At 43.9% G+C, this 21,689-nt stretch overlaps 1 protein-coding gene across 1 annotated transcript in view; it reads left to right on the top strand.

Annotated features, from left to right (window-relative positions):
- Nucleotides 1-7,998: 7,998 nt before the first annotated feature.
- LOC122804999 (superoxide dismutase [Mn/Fe]-like) overlaps nucleotides 7,999-21,689 on the top strand; it is a 326,230-nt gene continuing 312,539 nt past the window's right edge. The window contains exon 1 of the mRNA XM_044075250.1: nucleotides 7,999-8,355. Coding sequence (XP_043931185.1) covers nucleotides 8,089-8,355 — 267 coding nt within the window. The 5' untranslated portion in view covers nucleotides 7,999-8,088. The remainder of the gene's footprint in view (nucleotides 8,356-21,689) is intronic.

The following is a 21,689-nucleotide window of genomic DNA, read 5'->3' as shown; positions in this document are numbered from 1 at the left end:
TCCTTTTGAGCCTGCCGCCTCTTCTGACATCAAGTTTTTATCTTGGAAGACAGCTATTCTGTTATCCCTAACCTCTGCCAGGAGAGTTTCAGAGTTACAAGCTCTTATGGCTGTGGAGCCTTATATTATTTTTCATCAAGACAGAGTGTCTTTGAGGACTAATCATACCTTCATGCCTAAGGTGGTTTCCAAAGTGGCTTTAAATCAGACTATCCACTTGTCTACCTTTTTCCCCACTCCTCAAAATAAAGGGGAAAGGATCTTACATTCCTTGGATGTACACAGACAACTATGTTTTTACCTGGACAGAACCAAGGACATCAGGAAATCAGAGCAATTGTTTGCTTCTTATGCTTCAAGTTCCCAAGGTAAAGCCATTTCAAAACAGACCATTTCTAAATGGATTGCTCATGGAATCAGATTTTGTTATTCTCACCATGGAAAGCAAATCCCAGGGAGTGTACAGACTCATTCCACCAGAGCTGCTGCCACTTCTGCGGCTTTTCTCAGGGGAGTTCCTACCAAGGACATTTTGGAGGCTGCAACTTGGAGTTCAGTGCATACTTTTTCTAAGCACTACAATCTACCTCTCTACTCTAAGTCTAGGGCAGGCTTTGCCTCTGCAGTCTTTCAGGGCCTTTTAGCTGCCCCTTCTTCTTTATGACCACCTCCCTTTCTTTCAGCTTTGGGATTCTACCCTACAGTCATGACTGCAACAGTGAAACACGATGAACATAGTACAGTTGTGTACGCCTACCATAAATGTAGATGTTCGAGTGTCTTCACTGTTGCAGTCTGGGTTTTCCTCCCTCCTATCCCCTCTTGTTTTTACTTTTGTGTGGTTCCTTTTTTCACCATTCTTCTGAGGTGTATTTGCAAAGGATATGGGACCTTTTTCATTTTGAGACTCCTGACATCTGGGACAAGAAAAACTGGAGAAGATGGCATCGGCTGTCAGCTTTGTACTCCTGGCGCTCTGACGTCAGGGAGCATGGTTGAACAGCCGACGCCGGACCCAGACTTTGTGATTCTGGCCGACCGAGGACTGCCTGCTGGCAGGGGAGAACCCTACAGTCATGACTGCAACAGTGAAGACACTCTAACATCTACATTTATGGTAGATGTACACAACTGTACTATTTGCTGTATCCAGGACTGTTAGTAAGCTTCTGAGCCCCCCACCCCAAGCCATTCTGTGTTGGAGGGAAGCCTTCTAGCTTATCAGTGGGAGTGGTAAGCACTAGGTAGCCTATCTTCCACAAGAGGAGTGGTTTCTAGCTCAGAAAATGTAGTTTATTGGCCGTTTGGGCAGTTTTTCCATACCTTTCAACTTTCTTGTTTAAAAGCCCGCGTTTGCGCAGGTTTGCCCTTGTTTAAGCACCATGCAGTGGCACTGAGCTGAGGTAAACTATTACTGGTGCCAGAAAGTCTGCTCTTAAGTTTTTGCCTTAGATCTTGCTAGTTCTTTGTCTCTTTCTTGCACTTCAAATAGTTTAATCGCTTTGCACTTCAGTAGGTTTTTGTAGCAATTATTGTAGCACACCTAAGTGCCATCAGCACTAGTCATACTTCATGGAAATAGCTCCAGTACTTGGTAGTTACAACCACCCCACCTGGCATAATTAAAGGGCAGTTTCCTGTGCTTTCTCCTATTAACCTGGTGCACTTGGGCATTCTGAGGCACTGTAGCAACTGCCTCATGTACACAGAGAACCCTGTCCACTTACTTCCCAACACTCAGACTTGTGAGAGATGCACTTATATTACCAAATTGGAAGCATTGCACTCTCCAGCCAAGACCGGACTAGCTGGTTAAGAGGAGGTCAGCACTTGCACCACACCACATGGAACACACAGCCCTCCAGAACACCCACCATCACAGCTCACACATAAAAACACAAACCACACACCCACCTTTGTGGGAGGCTTGCAATAGAAATTAACCCAAACAGCAGAGACCTCCAAGACAGAAACGCACTTGACCACCACAACACAGCACAAACGACATGACACACAGCTCACCTCCACAGTGTGCCCCTCAACCTAAGGCTAAACATCTTGCCCAATACACTAATCATAGGTGACTCAATAGTGAAGAAAAAAGATGGGCCACTCACTAGGTTGAATAAGGAGAAGGTAACAGTCAACTATCAGGTGGCAGAATCCGACAAATAATGCACACACTCAGGTCATTCCACAAGTACAAGTATGACTTTGTTATTATACATGTGGGTGTGAATGACCTGAGATGCACCTCCCTGGAATACATGAAAAGAAACATGGTGAGCAGTATCCTACCGCACCCAGAATGATACCGCAGTACAAACAAAAAATGATCGACTTCAACAACTGGCTAAGTTTCTGGTGTCATTCTAAGGGGATCCAGTATCTGTCTGCTTGGGATGACATGACTGACAAACCTTGATGCTTTGCCAGAGATGGCCTGCATTTGTCACCTGTGTGTGTGCCCGGGTACTGGCTAAGGCTCTTGCCACCCCTATAGTGCCTTTTTTAAGCGGTGTTCCAAAGACCAAATTACCACCATAACAGCTATAAATAAATGCAGTCTGAGGGTCATGCTGCTCAATGCTAGAAGTCTATATCTCCAGATGCACTCACTCGAAGCACTCCTCAAAATGGAGAACATCGACATTTGTGCTGTAGCGGAGACCTGGTTTAAAGCAGCAGAAAGCAACCCTGCACTACCAGGCTATAACTCATTCCACACTTTTCAGCCCTGAAACATGGACCAAAGCTCAAAAGAAGGTGGTGGTGTCTCCATATTCATAAAAGATATGCACACCTCCAGACTAGTATCCCAGCATAACGCATCTGAGATACTTCAGGTACAACTAACATTGGGAAAGACTGTGATCCGGGTCATAGCCTGCTATAGGTCCCCAACCATGTCCCTACATTCTCATTCCACATTCCTAAGCACCCTGGAATCTATCAAGGTCCAACCCAACACACATACTAGGAGACTTCAACTACCCCTCCATCAGTTGGGAAAACTACTCAAGCAAAACTTTTGAGCTGTTTGTGTCATGGTTTTAAAACTACTCAAGCACCAATACACTAGCCCAATGCTTCCTGGAATTCATCAATTCCAATGCCCTGGACCAGCTCATTCTGACCCCCACTAGAGGAAGCAATATCCTTGACCTGGTTATTACTAACATAGGCGACCATTGCTTTACACCAATAGTCACTCTCTCCCTGGTCAAATCTGACCATAAACTAATCACCATTTATTTTATTCATTTAACATTTGTTAACCGGGAAAGTTCAACTTGGAACAAAGCCAATTTTCAGCAGAGGCCCAGGGAGAAATGCTCCTGACTCACATCTTTATAACGTGGGAGGAAACCCAGACGAACACAAGGAGGACACGCAGACTCCACACAGAAGGCAGCCCAGCTGAGAATCGAACCGGAGAACCTCTGTCTGTGAGGTGACAATGCTACTACTGCACCACTGCACCGTCCAAAATCCATAAACCATGGAAATCCAGATCTCAACCATACCTCCCGCAAAGGTAGCCACCTTGAAAAACTTCTCCAAAGCTGACTTTGGGCTCCTAAGAACAGAGGTGGCTAACTTCACAGCACCCATGCCAATGGCAAATAGCTGCATGACTGCCAAGTCATACATTAATGCACTGTATGAACATGTACATAAATGCATGGAACTAGCCATACCCAATAGAACCAAGATGCTCTCTTCCAAAAAAGAAAGTCAATCTGATGGTCAACTGCCATTAATAAACTCTACAATAGAAGGAAGAAACTGTTGCAGAAAAAGGTGAAGTACGAAGATTGAAAAAAACTCCCTTATTTTCTCAACAAAAAGTTAAGATCCCTCATCAAATTCTCCAAAGGCAGAATTGCGGCAGACACTAAAAACAATCACAAAGTCTTCTATAGTTATATCAAGAACCTCCACAGCAGTACCCAGATTTGCTCTGAGTTACTGCACAATGGTACCTCCTATACTGAGCCAACAGATATTGCCAATATACTGTCCGACAGATTCAGTGCCAACTTTACCCCCCCCCCAAAGGACCAATCACAATACCGGAAGAATGCTAGGCATCCAGCATTACTGCAGCACAGGTTAAAGCTGCATTGTCCAAGGCCAAGAATACAGCTTCCATGGAACCCAATAATATCCTTGGCTGTGTTCTACATGAACTACAAAGCGAATTGGCACCACATGTGTGCCCTGTTCAGTCACAACCTCACCTCAGGCTTTGTCCCTACCGAATGGCACACTGCTACAGTCATCCCTCTCCATAAAGGTGGAGCGACTACAGACCCTGTGAATTACCCCATTAGACTGAGTCTGATATGTAAAACTATGAGCGCATCATCATGGACCTGATAAACACAGATATAGGAAATCTCCAAACTCTAGACCCCACGCAATTTGACTTTGTGAAAGGGAGATCATGCCTGCTCAACCTGGTTGACTTCTTTGAGTCAGTCACCAGGGCTGTGGATGAAGGTAAGGCAGTGCATACAGCCTACCTCGATCTGGCCAAGGCCTCTGATACCATTCTTCACTCGGGAATTATTGATAAACTCACCAAACTAGGCATCAACCCCTATATCACTAGGTGGGTTGCAAATTGGCTCAGATAGAGCACACACTGTGAAAGTAGTGGACTCTAAGTCAGACTGCCACAGTCATCAGTGGAGTCCCACAGGGATCGGTCCTGGGTCCTCTTCTGTTTGGCATACACTTCTCAGAAGTCCAGGCCAACACAAAGGGACTCTGGCTGACCAAGCTTGCAAAGGACTGCAAGCTGGGAGCCATTACTAACTCCCCAAATGATGCAGACATACCACAGAAAAGCCTCACTGAGACCAATGACTGGTGTTGAAACCATGGCCTTAAGCTTAATGCCAAAAAATGTGTCATCCCCTTTGGTAAAAACTCAGTTTCCATTAATTACCACATCAGTGGGAAGCCCACTGAACACTGAAGGCATTTTATCAGATCTGGGGATGCATGTTGACAGCAACCTCTCCATCAACCACTACCTTGCCACTGTGGTCAGAAAGTCCTTCTATGTGGCACATCTCATTACCAAGGGTTTTGCATCCAGGAAGAAAGAGGTCATTGTCTCTCTCTACTCTTCCCTCATTAGAACAATAATTGTGTATAATGCCCCATTTGGCATGTACCTCACTAGACACCTGCAACAGCTGGAGAGGCCACAGAAGTACCTCATGAAGAGGATCCTAGGCATTAAACACATGTCCTACACGGACAGACTCAAGACTCCAACTATTCTCTGTCTCATATCGCCTACTTAGATGCAATCTCTGCTTGACTTACAAGGCCATGTCTGACCCAGCTCTGTCAGAAATGCTACATCTAAAGAAATCCCAATCCCTTCGGACCACACGCTCCAGAGACGTTAACCTCATTACCACAATCAACAGAACATGCTAGAGGGACAGGTTCCTCACCCAAACACTGCCCATACTCTGGAACAGACTTCCCATACATGTCAAGCAGAGCACCTTGTTGTCCCTCTTCAAGAGAAATATTGATGAGTGGATGGGTAATCACCACGGGCATCACTCCAGTGGCTCTGTTTTATAGAGGCACTGGGAACTAACATCGGGCGGCACGATGTCAGGGCACTTCTGTGGGCTAGGCTTGTAAAGACTCCAGGGCTATTAGCCTAGTACACACCTATGAACCTATCGGTTCAGTTCAGTCTGTCAAATCATAAATTCATCGACAGAATGAAGTACTTGGGGAAATTTGTCTACAGCACTTATTCCTGAGTGCTGGAAATGACAAAACAAGTAAGAGCATGTGGGTAAGGTAAGTGTGGGTTTGGGATTTCAGTGCTGAAATTTTCAAGTATATAGAAAGTTTTGGCCTTAAGAGAGGGATTGTATGTGATAGAGGATAGATGTAGTACTGTGCATATGTGGTTTGTGTGTGTGTTATGGAAAATGTTTTCCAGGGTAAGGTGTAGGGTTGGAGGCAACGTTAGGATTAGTGTAGACATGCATTAGTAAAATGATGCATGAGCAAAGTGACTCCTCCATGTTCTCAGCATGCATGGGAACACTCTGTATCAAATTCCTACCAGATATAAGAAACATAAAAAGCAAAGCCCTGTTAACTACTCACTTCAAAGACACTGGATACACAACTGTGGGAACACCTAAGCTTTCGCTCTGCTAGTCCAGTCACTTACTCTGGCATGTATCACCTCTGTTTTCTTCACTTGCTTGAATTACACAAGTGTCTTGAATTTAAAGGTACATCCCCTGCTTTCATTTGTTGTTACATCAGTTGTACATATTATTATTTAATGTTTAACCGGTTCTTCAGTTTTGTGCACGCACAGTTTAAAGCAAAACAACATGAAGTAAATTGAACGTGTTTTATTGTCCCGTCTTTTTTTTCTGGGTATTTTGAATGACGTCTAAAGACATGCAGGTAATTGGGTGTGTGAATGAGCGTGCCTTCTTTGAAGGTTGGGCGTCGGGCTGGCAAGTCGCCACCGTAAAAATCCATTAGCGGACCGCAGTTCCGTTGTGGCGACCACTAACCGGAAAAAAACGGAAGAGTTTTAACATCAGTGCATAATTCTGTGTAAATCAGAGCGGTCATCCAATCAGGGACACTTCAGTATTACCTTAAATATTGATAGAATAAAAGAATATGAATTAATATACATTTTCTAAAGTAAAGTTTATTGTTATTATTTAGTAAGTGCGATTCACCACCTTTTCTCCAAATGTAACCAGTTTTAGGAGAGATTAAGAGTAGGGTTGCCACCTTTTCAAATGCCCAAAGTGGGACATTTTTTGTAGAAACATCAGATTTTGCAGGGCAAAACATACACGTGGCAAGTACAAAGGACAGAACTTCACTTTTTTGCCAGAATAAAAGTTTAGTCTTGTAGCATTTGAGTTGCTAATTCTGTTTCTTATAACATTTAGGTGTTTCAGATACAAAATAACTGCTTTATTCAGCTATTAAAGAAAATAAAGGAAATATTTTTGTCCTAAAATCTCAGGACATTTGCCATTTTTTCAATTTTTTTGCAGGACACAAGTGCCAAAATAGGGACTGTCCCTCGCAAAGTGGGACAGGTGGTAACTCTAATTAAGAGGGACGTGGTTTAAAAATCCGAGTGAAATCGTAGACGGTTGAGAAGTGTGCGTGTTTGGTAATTACTCAATCATTCACATCTCATGAAGTTGGCAGTTGTTACAGTTCGTCTGTTTTTAGGGTTGCCACCTTTTCAAATGCCCAAAGTGGGACATTTTTGGTACAAATGTCAGATTTTTTCAGGGGAAAACATACCCACAGCCAGCATAAAAGGACAGAACGTCACTTTTTTCCCTAAATAAAAGCTTATTCTTGTAGCTTTTAAGTTGCATATTGTCTTTCTTATGACATGTAGGTGCAGAATAACTGTTTTATGCAACTATTATATAAAATACAGAAAATAATTTTGTCCTAAAATCTCAGGACATTTGCCATTTTTTCAATTTTTTTGCAAGGCACAACTGCCCAAAGAGGGACTGTCCCTCGCAAAGTGGGACAGGTAGTAAGTAACCCTATCTGTTTTTAGTGTCAATGCCACTGGCTGTCTTTAATGTCTATTCTACATAATTTCAGAGTTTACTGTCTCAGAACTCCAACGGAAATAGGACCGCCCAACGAGACTTTCATGTTATATGTTATTGCAAGTACGCCCACATTCCCCAGCCGACGTTGGTTACTTAAAACCTTTCCAAACCCGTCCTACTAGTGCTGTGCGTTCTCCGTCACAATACGCCTCCAACTAATAGCACAGAAAAGAGAAATGTCTGCTCATAATCCGTGTTTCACAATGCACATAGTCCAATAAATTCATAGGTTTATGCAAATATACTCCGGTAACGATTTCTTAAGAAAATGTGACAAATGACCATATATAAATAAATACAAATTAAAAACACAGACGCTAGCTCGCACCACGTGACAATGAAACTTCCTGGTCAAAGAAATAGATTGTTTGTACTGCTAGGTTGGCTGACTTTTTGACTCATAGTACTTGGAGCAAATATGCCACATTTAATTAGAATTGCTATTTTCTGTTGCTTCTTGTTTTGTTTTGTTCTATCTAGCGGTGGCTCGCCCTCACTGTTTGCAGTTTTAGACTCCCTGAATAAATATTCAGAGAGTTATGTTCTTCCTCCACTACCATTTGGCTTCTCGGATCTAGAGCCTTACATTGACGCACAGACCGTACAGGTGCATTACCTGGGTCATCATGCTACTTACCTAACAAAGTTGAACCAAGCGCTGGCATCTTGGAGAAATTATGGCTTGGTAAGAAAACGCGCACCACCTGTGTCAACTGAACTTCTCTCTCTTTTTTATACATACGCCACATGATATTAGGATTAAGTTTGGGTAAAGCTGATTGTCACTTCGTGGATCGTCAAGTAGTTTGTTCACAGTTAATGTAGAGAGGATTAAGGCTCTGACCCGTTAATGAGTTGCTTACAGTGCTAAGGGTACAGAGTTTGAATCTTCATTTTCTGCGTGACCTTGAACGAGTCACTTAACCAAACAGTGTTTTGGGGATATTGAGAACTTGGGCTTGGCTCCTTAATTGTCTTCAGGACTGACTGCATGTGTAGTAACTAATCATGAATCTGTAAACTTAACTAGTTTGTGAGTGGTGGCATTGCCCATGATGATGCTAAAGCAGTGACATCAAACAAGTTAATGTCTATTACCCCTTTCCACATTATGTGGTCATTACTACTAGTGAAACTGAATATTACATGGATGTGTGTGTGTGTGTGTGTGTGTGTGGGGGGGATTTAGTAGTATGCTTGGTTATAAGCAGTGATGTAATACCTCAGCCTTACCCCATTATTTGCATAACCATGCTTCTCCTAAAATAACAGCTTGGTAACATTTCTTGAAGTGAACTAGCTGGCCGTCAAGGAGCTTTAAACCCTTGTTTTACTGCTTTATGTGAAAAAAATACACAGAATAGCTTCAAATATGGGTTGAATTATCTAAATAACCATCTGATGCTTATTTAAAATTACAGTTTAACACTGTAAAAGGACACATTAAAATTACTCTGAGTATAATATATTACCATAAGCTTTAAGCACTAATGAAAGAAAGCACATTTAGCATCCACCCAAACACTGTTCTTAGATTAAGACAAATATTTTAGTACATGTTTCTTTCCAGGCAGTATATGATCTAAGTATTCTATGGGCATTTTGTAACCTGGTGATTTTACTGAAATATTACGTGGAGTTGTGCTTGATAAGAGCAACTGTATAATCTTTGCATTAAATCCCATTTTATCCTGCAAAGTACGTTGTTGCTGTTACTCAGTTTGTACAGTGGTCTTGTTTAACTCAGCAGTATATGTTTGGTTTTTGTATCTTGATACTTGACAAAATAGTGCATTTTGCTTTCATCTTTGGGCTTTTTGGATTTACTGTGCATTTATGTATGTACAACAAAGCAGTCTTCCATAGATAGGATGCTGTATTCATAATTTGTGCAAGCAATGGGTGTAGTTTAGGTGCTTCTGCTGGTATAGTATTGCATGCACCTACTAATCTTTAAGCCTTCAGTTGCGTTTCCATGTCCGGGAATGATAGGAGCACAGAGGGCAAGGAACTTAATAGTTTATATTGGTGTTATGACGAAAAGTAAAATCTGAGACCGAGTCTCAGAACTTGAATTGAATTCCATTATGTCTGATGTGCCTATCACATGACCCTGAGTAAATCTTTTGTGTTTTCTTAGCATAGTAAAAGAAACTTGAATATTTAATTGAGACCGCATGATTACAAAAAGTAAAAAGCAAATGTGTTTGTGATGTATGGCTGCTTTTTTCTGTGTTGTATTAAGATTTTTTCATGACAATGTCATTTTAGTTGGTCTTTGATCTTTGTTTGTTGTCTTACTTTAGCTGAATAATTTAAAAAGGCATTGGCATGTCATAAAATAAACTCTAGAATTAGACAAAGGAAAGAATGTTTGTGGAGTTGTGCATTATGAAGTCTTTTGAAATGATGTATGATAATCAAGTCCCCAACCCCTGAAAAAAAAATCATGCGTTTTATGATTATTGTACAGTACGTGGACTTGCAGATCCTAGCACAAGTTTCCAAAATGTTTTTAAACAAGAAATATCTTTGCCTATGTAATAAGAGATCATTTAATAATCCTACATTTATATAAATGAAAACAAACCATAAATGTCTATTTTCAGTTGTAAATATTGTACATCACTTACAATCTCTCCAGTCATTTTCAAACATTACAAAGCACATTCATTTTCTGCTTTCCCTTAAATGTCGTTCCTGTGTATTGTTCCCACAATTCCCATTTTTTTCTATGAAATTTGCTCCTACCCTTTTCTAAAGATCTCACTCCAGTTGCTTTTATCTCTGTTACTATATTCACTACTTATAGTACAGTTGTTTTTGACTTTGATTTCCACTTTCTAGTAATTGCTTTTTGGCAGTCAACAGAATTAAACTCAGCAGCGCCTTGTTATGTCTAAGCAATCTTGATGCTGTATCATAGCTCAAAAAATCATTTCCGTAGTTGCACCAATTTGCTCACCCAGTATTTCTGTTAAGTCTTCCAACTCATTACATTCCCAAAAATATGTTCCCAATTACCTCTTTCTTCCCCATCACATCTCCCAACATTTGCAGCCTACCTGAGGAAGAATTCTTTGGAGTTTGCTTGAGTTATAAAAATATCCATGTAAACACATCCAAGCAAAAATCCTAAATCTTCTAGACTTTGTTCCATATTTAGAAGCCATACATATATCCTCCCATTGTTTCGTTGTGAATTGCTTATCCAATGTCTCTTCCCAATCCTTTTTAACCTCCTCTGATTGATTCCTCTAATTATCGTGCAGTATTTTACATACCCTATTAATCACAAGTTTCCAAATGTTAATCATTGGAGATAAGGGGTATGCATGGATTTATAGAGGAGCTCTCATTTTTTTAGTTACAATGTTATTACTTATACAAACTGCTGCTCTGTTTTGCCCAGTTTGCACAGATTCTGTGGCTGTGTCAACTAAATTATTTTAATATATAATAACTCAGTTTGTAGCATGATATTACAATTTACATAATTTTCTGGATAATGTCAGAGTTTCATCAATTAGTAGAAAGTTGAAACATCTGTCTTTTGCTGTAGCTGTCAGTAAAACATTAACATTTTTGTGATTATAGACTTTGTCATATTTGACTCTGTGAGGTATTAGACTATTTCCTGGCATTATAACGCAGAAAGCTAAGACCATAAGTTTCTTGTATTTCTATGTTTGATTCTTATAGTCTCTGCCTGTGTACTGTGCTGCTGACCAAATCACTTAACCATACCATTCTTTCTTTTAGTCACCCTTGGAAAAAGGTATGTGTGCTTAGTGGTTCTTTATAGGTAAATATTAGGCTACCTGGCCTTATGGAACATTTTAAGCCTTATTGTTTCACCTTTGGTGCTTGAATTAATCTATGCCATTTAGTGTCAGATTGACCTTGCCTATCCCATAGTCTATAATTATGTATTACTCCTAATGAGAATAATAATAATACCGTAGATAATTTGTGGGGACCCATGCATGAGATAACACCAAATGCAAAAACGCATCTTCTGTACTGAAGGGCTGTCTAATAATCCCACTGTCTTAGATCTCACTTTGACACATTTCTAGGTAGTGACAATATGTAATACGAGTGCATTTTTGTTTGTTTAACCGGGTGGCTGGTACAAAACCATTTCAGCCACTATCTACAAAGTCTTAACATATAACATACAAAGAAGCATGTATTTACAAGGATAAAGAGCTCATTTGGCTGTTTTATTCTCAGCCTTTACTGTTTATAATCTGTTTTATTTATTTATTTATTACAATTTTTAATAGCTATGCAAACAGCTTACCATGTGTATATAGTCATGAAACATTTTTTTATTCACAGGTCAAAGCCCTTGACTCTTATGCTGTTAGTCTGCTTTCTTGCTTGAGTGCTCCAGACCCCTGTTGTTTAACATCCACTTGAAGCCTAAGTGGCTATGACACACCATACAATTTCAGACTGTCACGGTGATGGTTTTTAGCATTTCAAAGCATCTTTCTTGCTGTGTAGACAGAAATTGGCTAGCTTCCCATGTGACATGTTTATAGCTGACAAGTCTGGACTGAATTTGGAATGATGTTATACTGTGTTAAGGAACCACTTGATAACTTGGAGCTTCTGCAGTTTTGCAGTTTCTTTGACCTCATCAAAGTCTAGTTTGAGACTTGCAGAGGTGAGAGAGAATCTTGTATAATTCACAGTTGATACAAAGGTCTAAAATGTAATCTGAAGTAGGAGATTCATTTGTCTGCAACCTGTGGGTCTTGGATCCAATATCGGATCCGAACCGGCATGGTTTACCAGCTATGGATCTGAGCTCTCAGCTCCTCCCCTCACCCATAATGCCCTGCTCTCCCTACATGACCCCAGATCTAGTTTGCCACGCTGGTGACCAGATTGGTGTTCTCGAGCTCTACAGCTAAGTGGTTATCTAAAGTGTTTCTAGTGTTAAAATTTAACTTTTTTGAAAGTTTGAGTGAAAGTTTAGGCTCTCTTTTTGATAGTTAAACTTGTTTAGTTAATTTAATAATTTTTACTTAGTTTCCCTCCCCTCGCTGGTAGCGTAGTGTGTGTTTGGGCCTGTTGTGTGTTTAGTTTACTTTTTACCTTTAGTTTAAGTAAATTCTAAGCTCTTAGGATGTCAGAACAACCTAAGGCTGTTTTTTCGAAGTGCTCCGAGTGTGGCCATAAGCTTTCCCCTGCTGATGGCCACACTCGTCGTCGATCTTGGGGTTGAACACCTCACTTCTGGATGTTCCATTTGTGCAGGGTTCAACCCCAGGGCATTGAAGGAGCGGAGGTCTAAGCTGGTCCTGGTGGGACTTTTGCCCCCGGACTCGGCTCCGACCTCCGCTCCTTCGGGGGTAACCGTGTCTACGGTTACCTCCTCTCTGGCTCCCCCTCCTCCTCCTGGGACTCAACCTCCCTGTAGTGGTTCGGAGGAGAGGGAAGCTAGAAAGAAGGACCGGAGGGAGAAGCACCATAAGCGGCGGGCCGAGACCTCTGTTTCGGCCCCACCTGCCAAGCGGGCTTCTCCTCCGGCCTCCTTGTCTGCTGGTTCTCCCCCTCCTCGGCTCCGGTCACCCGTGTGCTTTTCACCGGGACCTGAGGAGGAGGAGACCCGATCTCCGTCGAGGCTATCCAGGAGGCACTCAAGGCCTACCTCGGTAGCCTCGTTGAGATCGACCTATAGCTTATCAGACGCTGATCTGGACCGGATGATGAGAAGGTTCATCCAGGCCCAGATGCAGATGGGAGTGCTCTTGCCTCCTCCCCCTCTGGGGAGCTCGACCCTTTCTTTAAACCTATTGCTCCTTCTCCGACCCGCTACCGGGTTCGAGCAGTTGGAGCCGAGCAGCCGAGCGGGGTGGGTCGGCGCCGATAGTACTGTGCCGGATCCGACCCTGCCCTCGAGTGCCGGATCCGACCTCTCGGAGCCTGGATCCGAGCCGGATCCGGGGATCAGTGCTCCTTCGGCGCCGTCTGTGTCGGAGTGCACTGTCCCTCGGATCCGGCGCTTCGCGCCGGCTCCGATCCACTCCTCGGATCCGAGGGGGAGCCGATTGTCGGATCCTTTGGTCGAGGTCAGCTCCCCTTCGGCGTTTGATGTAGTGGAGAGGGCCCTGTTGAGGGTCTCCGGACCCCCGGCACTTGCATCTGCTCCGTCCCGCGCTCCATCTGCACTGGGTCAGGCTTCCACCATCCGGCCCTTGGGACAGCCCGCTCCTTTGCCCCAAGTTGTTCCTTTGGTACAGGTCACTGTTTGCGAGGAGTCCTCTGACAGCCCCGGAGGATGCCCCCGCAAACATACGTGCAAAAGGAGGCACATTGACTCCCAGTCTCTCACAGAAGACACGGACTTGGAGGAAGGGAAGGCTCCCAAGATCACCCCTGAGGATGTCTCATTTGGAGACATCATGGAAATGCTCCGCATAAGGGGGGGGTGGTCTGCCCCCAAGTCTTCCTCGGACGAGTCCGTGTTCTTGGAGGCATTTGAAGCGGGCCCGTCTACCTCTTGGGTGTCCCCTCCTGCCGACCCCCTGGTGGACCTCATTACCACCAAGGAGTGGAAGGAACCGGACACCGTGGAGCCAATCCCAAAAAGGCCCGACCGTATTCTCAGTCCCCCGGCTGACCGTGCCCATTGGAGTAAGGGGCCTCCGGTAGATGCCATGTTGACGGCGGCTGCCACCAAGAGGGAACTTGCTCAGGAGAGTCCCTCAGTCCATCCCTTGAGCAAGGAGTCTCGGATGATGGACCGCTTGGGGAAGCGGATGTTTAGTTCGGCGACCTTTTCAGTAAGAGCGCTGAACTACCTGGCACATGTGATTAGGATGCAGCGCGATCTTATTAAAGAATACGCTGCATCCCCCCAGAGTCCATGTCGGAGGAGGACAAAGCATTGCACTCCACCCGCATGGCCACTCTTAGGTCCGTCACTAATACCTCTATGCGGTTACTGTCCCACGCTACGGAAGGTGCCGCTAGAGCCGCAGGGGCAGGCCTAGTTACTAGACGTCAGGCCTGGCTCCGTCATTGCGATTTCACGGAGCCCTTCAAGGCGTCATTTGCGACGCCCTTGATGGTTCTGCCCTCTTTGGCAAATCTGTTTGCGATACCTTGACCCAGAGCGAAAAGGATGGGAAGACGCTGTCTGCCGTCGGAATCCGCTTCTCTGTGCCCCAGAGGCCCTATTCTAGGAACCAAAAGGGCCAGAAGAAGATGTGGTTCCGGAAGTCGCAGCAATCCCAGCCCGCTCCGGACAACCAGTCCTTCCGTGGCAGAGGAGGACAGGGAGGACGCCGCCCCAGGGGCAGAGGGGCTCCCAGGAACTTCGGGTCCAGAGAACCCTTCTCTGAATGGCCCGCGCAGCAGCCCTGAAGGGTTGCCCGACTGCTCCACTCTGAAGGCAGTCGGGGGACGTTTTTCGGAGCACCTAGCGACATGGGAGTCCATAACAACAGACCGCTGGGTCCTCCAAATCATATCCAGAGGATACCGTATCCCGTTTCGTCACATGCCAAAATTGAAGTCCCTCCCCGACGTTCCACCCGGTCAGTGGGAGGCCACTTTGGCAGAAATTGGCCGTCTGCTAAAGAAAAGAGCCATCCAGCCCGTCCCCCCAGACCAGATCGGATCAGGGTTCTACTCCAGGTTCTTTTTAGTGCCAAAAAAGACGGGGATCTAAGACCAATTTTAGACCTTTCACTCTTGAACCTGACAGTCCCCAAAGAGAAATTCCGGATGGTTACGTTGCAGTCTATTCTCCCCCTTCTGGGAGAAAATCACTGGATGTGCTCCATAGACCTCAAGGATGCGTACTACCATATACTAATGGACAGGCGCTCCAGGAGGTTTCTCCGCTTCCGGCTGGGAGCCAGTCACTACCAATTCTGGGTCCTTCCCTTTGGTCTCACCACAGCCCCCAGGGTGTTCACCAAAGTATTAGCAGTGGTAGCGGCCCACCTGAGGCTTCAGGGGGTGCAGGTCTTTCCCTACCTGGACGACTGGCTTCTCACCGCCCCAACGAGGCATCTACTACTATTGGCACGAGACTCCTTTCTCCATCTTGCTCCCCGTCTGGGCATCACAATATACACAGAAAAATCCAACCTAGCACCCACGCAGTTCATAGATTTTATAGGTGCCAGGTTAGACACGAGGAGATTAAGAGCCTTCCTCACTGCGGACAGAATTCAAAATCTGCAGCTCCAGGTGCGGGCCATTCTCCACGCAAGCTCAGTTCCGGCGGAGTTGGTCCTGAGGGCCCTAGGGTCCATGGCGGCAGCAATAGCGCTTCTTCCTCTCGCCAGATTCAATATGCGCATCCTTCAATGGACACTCCTAGTTCAGTGGTCGTATCTTGCTCTTCCTATGCATCATCCCATTGCGATCAGCAAGGCTTGCAAGTGGTCCCTCCTGTGGTGGCTACACTCTCCAGATCTCCACGGAGGCCGCCCCTTTTGTGCTTCTCCCCCTCTCGCCACGGTGACCACGGACGCCTCCCGCCTCGGGTGGGGGGGCATTTTGCAGGCCGGACGGTCCAAGGCACGTGGAATGATTCAGAGACCTTACTGCATATCAACGTTCTAGAGATGAGAGCAGTGCTCTTAGCGTTGCTAGCACTTCAGGCCTTTCTTCCCTTGGGAACAATTGCGATTCAATCGGACAACATGTCTGTTGTCTGGTATATCAACAAACAAGGAGGAACCAGGTCTTACCCCCTTTGTCGAGAAGCCATGAAAGTGTGGGAATGGGCAATCTCCACCAACCGCTTTCTCATAGCAACGCATATTCCGGGTCGGTCCAACATCCTGGCGGACAAACTCAGTCGCACCATTCTCACCCCTTACGAGTGGTCTCTCAATACTCAGGTAGCGGAAAGCATCTTCGCACAGTGGGGAACTCCTTGTTGCGATCTTTTTGCGTCTCCCTCAAACACCAAGTGCGACAGTTTTTTCGCTCTAATACCTCCTCCCGGAGGTACCCCAAGAGACGCTCTGGTGCATGCTTGGCCACCCGGTCTTCTTTATGCTTATCCCCCCTTGCCTCTGATGCTCCAAGTTCTTCAGAAAGCCTCTCGGTTGGGGTGCAGAATGATTCTCATTGCTCCATTTTGGCCTCGACAGATCTGGTTCCCTTTCCTAAGGTCTCACTCAGTGAATCCTCCTTGGATTCTAGATCCCATTCCGGATCTGATATCTCATCTATCCCGCTTATCACCCCCGAATCTGGACAACCTGAAGCTGACTGCTTGGCTGCTCCAGTTCCACTCCTGATCAGGACTCCCGGTATTTCGTCCCCTGTTAAGGCCATCCTGGTGGCGGCTCATAAACCATCCACTAGGAAAGTCTACCTCAGTAAGTGGAAACGGTTCTCCTTGTGGGCGGAGCGGCAAGGCCTATACCCCTTCACAGTTCCCCTTCCTCTGGTGCTTGACTTCTTAACCACTCTTTTTAATGATGGTGCCAGCAGTTCCATGGTCAAAGTACAACTTGCGGCAATTTCTCATTATCATATGTCCACTGATGTCTGCCAAATTGTGTAAGATTTTCCTAAAAGGTACTTTCCTTCTCAGGCCCCCGGTAAAGCATGTGGTTCCTCCTTGGGATCTTTCTTTGGTCCTCCAGGCCTTGACCACTCCCCCCTTCGAACCGGCGGCTACGGTAGATCTGAAATTTTTATCTTTCAAGACGGCCTTTTTAGTAGCCATTACCTCGGCTAAGAGAGTCTCAGAACTTCAAGCATTATCAGCCAAACCTCCTTACTTGGTCTTTCATCCGGACCGTGTATACCTCAGGACCAACCCATCCTTTCTTCCTAAGGTAGCTTCTGAAGCAAACATTAATCAATCCATTAACCTCCCTGTTTTCTTTCCTAAATATCAAAACAAGGGTGAATACAAGCTTCATTCCTTAGATGTTCACAGGCAACTTAGATTTTATCTAAACAGGACGGCTGGTCATAGGCAATCCGACCAGTTGTTTATTTCCTTTGCTAAATTTAATTTGGGCAAGCCAATTTCTAAAGTCTCAATATCTCGCTGGATTTCACAGTGCATCTTATTGGCTTATCAAGCTTCTGGAAGGCCCGCACCGGAGGGTGTACATGCCCATTCAACCCGGTCAGTCTCTACCTCGGCTGCCTTTAAGGCTAGGATTCCTCTAGATGATATTTGTGCAGCAGCCACTTGGGCTTCATCTCATACCTTTATTTCCCACTACAAGTTGGATCTTACATCTAGGGGTAGAGCATCCTTTGGCTCCGGAATATCCTTCCATGATGGCCGCCCAAGATTCAGGTAGCTGGGGACTCTGTCCCACAGGTTGCAGACAGATGAATCTCCTACTTCAGATTTAGAAGTTATGTACTCACCATAATGTTCCATCTGAGTAGGTGTATTCATTTGTCTGCAACCATCCCGCCCTCCTATCCCCCTCAGTTTCCTGCATAATATGTGTTACCCTTTTCAGGGTGTTCATGCTGTTGGCAAACTCGATCTGAGGTCATGTAGGGAGAGCAGGGCATTATGGGTGAGGGGAGGAGCTGAGAGCTCGGATCCATAGCTGGTAAACCATGCCGGTTCGGATCCGATATCGGATCCAAGACCCACAGGTTGCAGACAAATGAATACACCTACTCAGATGGAACGTTATGGTGAGTACATAACTTCTAATTTTCGTTCATGTTCAAGTCTGTTTGCCTTAATGTGTTTAGAAGCTTAAATTGCAAATTATTTTCCTGTCCTCTTAACAAATTAGAAGATCACCATTTGTACTGATTGTGCCATCTAGCCCTAACTATTTCAGCTACTTCTCTTTAAAAAAAACTTTCTTGTGCTGACAAGATTCCAGAAGACATTCTTAGAAACCTGAATTTACCCAGAGGAATGTTATTTAAGTGTTGGTAAACTGTACATATGTTGTTAAATAAGTGTTGGTAAACTGTACATATTTTGGGTTTCTCTTGCTTCATGTCTGTCATCATGCAATTCCTTTATTTATTTGGTGCTGTGGCATAGATGGCTAAAATCCTGACTGTGACAGAGATGAACAGAATTCAGTGAGCTGCTTGGGTTGTTGAAGAGCTGGGAAGTGGAAAGTAGAAGGGAGTGGCAAATGTCAGCTTGACTACTTTGAGGGTGTTTTTTCTTACCATATGCAGTTAGCCGAAGGCTTGCAGGTGACACATCCATGGCCTACCAAGCCAGTATGGCATCTATTAGCATGAGGGTGAGAACACTTGTACACATGGAGAGGTTATTACCATGCAGCCACCAAAGGGTAGATCTAGATCCCTGAACAGAAAACCTGCTGACAGCTGCCTGAATGATGGCCTCAGCAATTGGCTCTCCCCCTGTAGTGACTAAATAGGCTTATTGCTTGTGGAGGGCTGATGGATAGCAGACAATGGAGGAATGGATAAAAAATTATTTAAAAAAGGGGTTCTTCTAGCTTCCCCGTACTTCACTGAAGCTACCTTGATTACCTCCGTTTTGTATGTTTTGGTGTAGTCAGGCATAAGTTAGGTATACCATGGCATATACTATTAGTTTGTGCAGCGAATTGTAGATTTTTTAAACTTACCCATTTGTTATAGTTTACAGTTACAGATTTATGGCATTTTTTTTTCCAGAAAGCATGGTTACCCAAGTGTGCTTTTCAGTTAAGCCTGTAATTTCAGTAGTTTTTTTTTTCATTTCTAGTACCATATAGAAATGTACACTTTCTGGGGGATGTTGGGGGCTGTACATGTAAAGGAATCTGGACATTGTAAATACAGTCCCAAAATTCTTGGTTACTGGATGTTAATGCATCATTTTGCACATTTTCCAGTTATAGGCTATTATATTTTTTGTAACGTCTTTATTTTTCTCTACAAAAGTGTTATTTTACTATTCTTGCAGAGAGAATGTTGATATACCAGAGTAACCTTCTTGTCAGTTTTTGCTTTTCAGATCAATTATTTGCCCTGTTTAGCAGGATAACTTACAAAACATGGTAGGTCTAGTATTTGCTGAGCAGCATATAGTTCTCATGTCTTTGTTCCGAGTGCTCTGTATGCTCGCTTGTTGTTTTTTTTTTTTTTGACAGACTTTCAGTATAGTATTCTGAGGTGATGTTCAGATTAAAGCTTGAGTTAATATCCATACTGTGTTTTATCCATTTTAAGAAATTGTAACTCCAAGAAATTTGAAAAGCTGAGCAGTCTGGATGCCCATTAAAAGCATCAAAGTTTAATACTTTGAAATTTTTAATTGTACGTCAGATGTATTTTTTTATGTTTTTATAGATTTGCAATTAACAGTGGTCAACAGTGGAGGGATGTGGTGCAAAGGCATAATTGATAGGAAATCAGTACCAATATGCATGCCTGGGAATATAAAACTATATTTTTAGAGTATGATTTAACACCTGTTTATAAGGATTAATGATTATAGCAGTTTGTGAGTGTGTTGGTGGAATTCCGTCATGATCTTGGTTCATAAAATCCTCTGAGGAAGACGGGTCGGGTGGACATATTTTGTGTTTGTCCTGTGCTGATTACATTTATGGAATTGCAGTGAGGAAGGCATCTCTTATGCAGTTAAGCAAACCAACAATTTTGGGCATTATATAATATGAATTAATAATACTGCTTGTGGCAGTTCTGTTTATACCTACCAAAATACTTTTGATGTTCACAGCAAAAGTAAGAAATACATTTTAAGTATTTGACTGAACTACATTGGCACTTCACCCTGTGGTGTTATAAAGGGCTGGCTGCTTAAGCATTGAGTGGGGGCATTCTTTAAGTATCACTTTAGGCTGTAGGAAAAAAAAACGACCTACTCTGACATATGTCACGCTTTATGTATGAAGATAGCATGTTCTAAGCACTGGCATCAACTGACATTTCTGGCACTTATTATGCAATGCAGCTTAATTTGATAATTAGGCAATAGTTAATCATGGGTGTGTGTGTGTGTGTGGGGGGGTTATGTAATATTTAGTATTAAGTCTCAAAGTTAGACTGTGAAGGTAAAGCCTGCATGGTCTAACAAAAGCACAAGTGCCTAAATACTGCACAACCCATATGTCCTCAATTAATTACAGATATTACATTGTGTATAGTGTTTTAGTTTTTTATTCAGAACAAGTTTTCCTAGTCTTGTTTTGTATACTTTGTGGAGGAAGAAGTCACTAAAATAGTTGTAAGTGCTACAGACGTGTATGGTATGCTTCTGTGACCAAGTAAAACAATTATGACCATAGAGAGCAGCATCACGCTGAAAACCAGGATACAACTTACCAGAAGTAAGCTTCTTAGGTTGGTACTAGGCTATCGGCCCTAGGGCCTATACAAGCCCAGCCATAACAATTCCCAGGATATTTCTTCCCACAATATTTACTTCCCTGGACCCCTGTCTAGCAGGGCGACTGATGTGATCCCTGGGGTGAATTTCCTTTCTCCCATCCAATCATCAAGGTTCCTTTTGAAGAGGACCAAAGAGGCGCTCTGCTTGACATCATGTATGGGCAGTCTGTTCCAGAGTCTGGGGAGTCTCTGGGTCAGTGATGACAAGGTTTAGATCCCTGGAGTGTGTGGCTCTGAGGGATTTCTTTGTGTAGCATGTCAACAGCTCTAGGTTTGACATGGCCTTGTATGTTAAGCAGAGATCTCCTCTGAGTAGACGATATGCGACAGAGTATAGCTGGTGTTTTTTAAGGCGGTCAGCATAGGGCATCTGCTTTAGGCCTGTGATTCTTTTAGTAAGGTATTTCTGCGGCCTTTCCAGTTGTTGCAGATGTCTTGAGAGGTACATACCAAATGGGGCGCTGTATTCTATAATGGGTCTAATGAGGGATGAGTACAGTGGGACAATTACCTCCTCTTTTTTTCTGGATGAAAAGCCCTTGGTGATGAGGTGTGCCACATAGGATTTCCTGACTGTTGTGGTGATGTGGTTATTGAAGGTGAGACCACTGTCCACCTGTGTCCCTAAGTCTCATCACACTTTTGGTGTTTAGTGTACTG

Source organism: Protopterus annectens, chromosome 6.part0 (genome assembly GCF_019279795.1).
Source record: "Protopterus annectens isolate FY-2018-M chromosome 6.part0, PAN1.0, whole genome shotgun sequence".
Taxonomy (NCBI): domain Eukaryota; kingdom Metazoa; phylum Chordata; order Ceratodontiformes; family Protopteridae; genus Protopterus; species Protopterus annectens.
The sequence above is the reverse complement of the archived record's forward strand: the minus strand, read 5'-3'. Positions and strand labels throughout refer to the sequence as shown.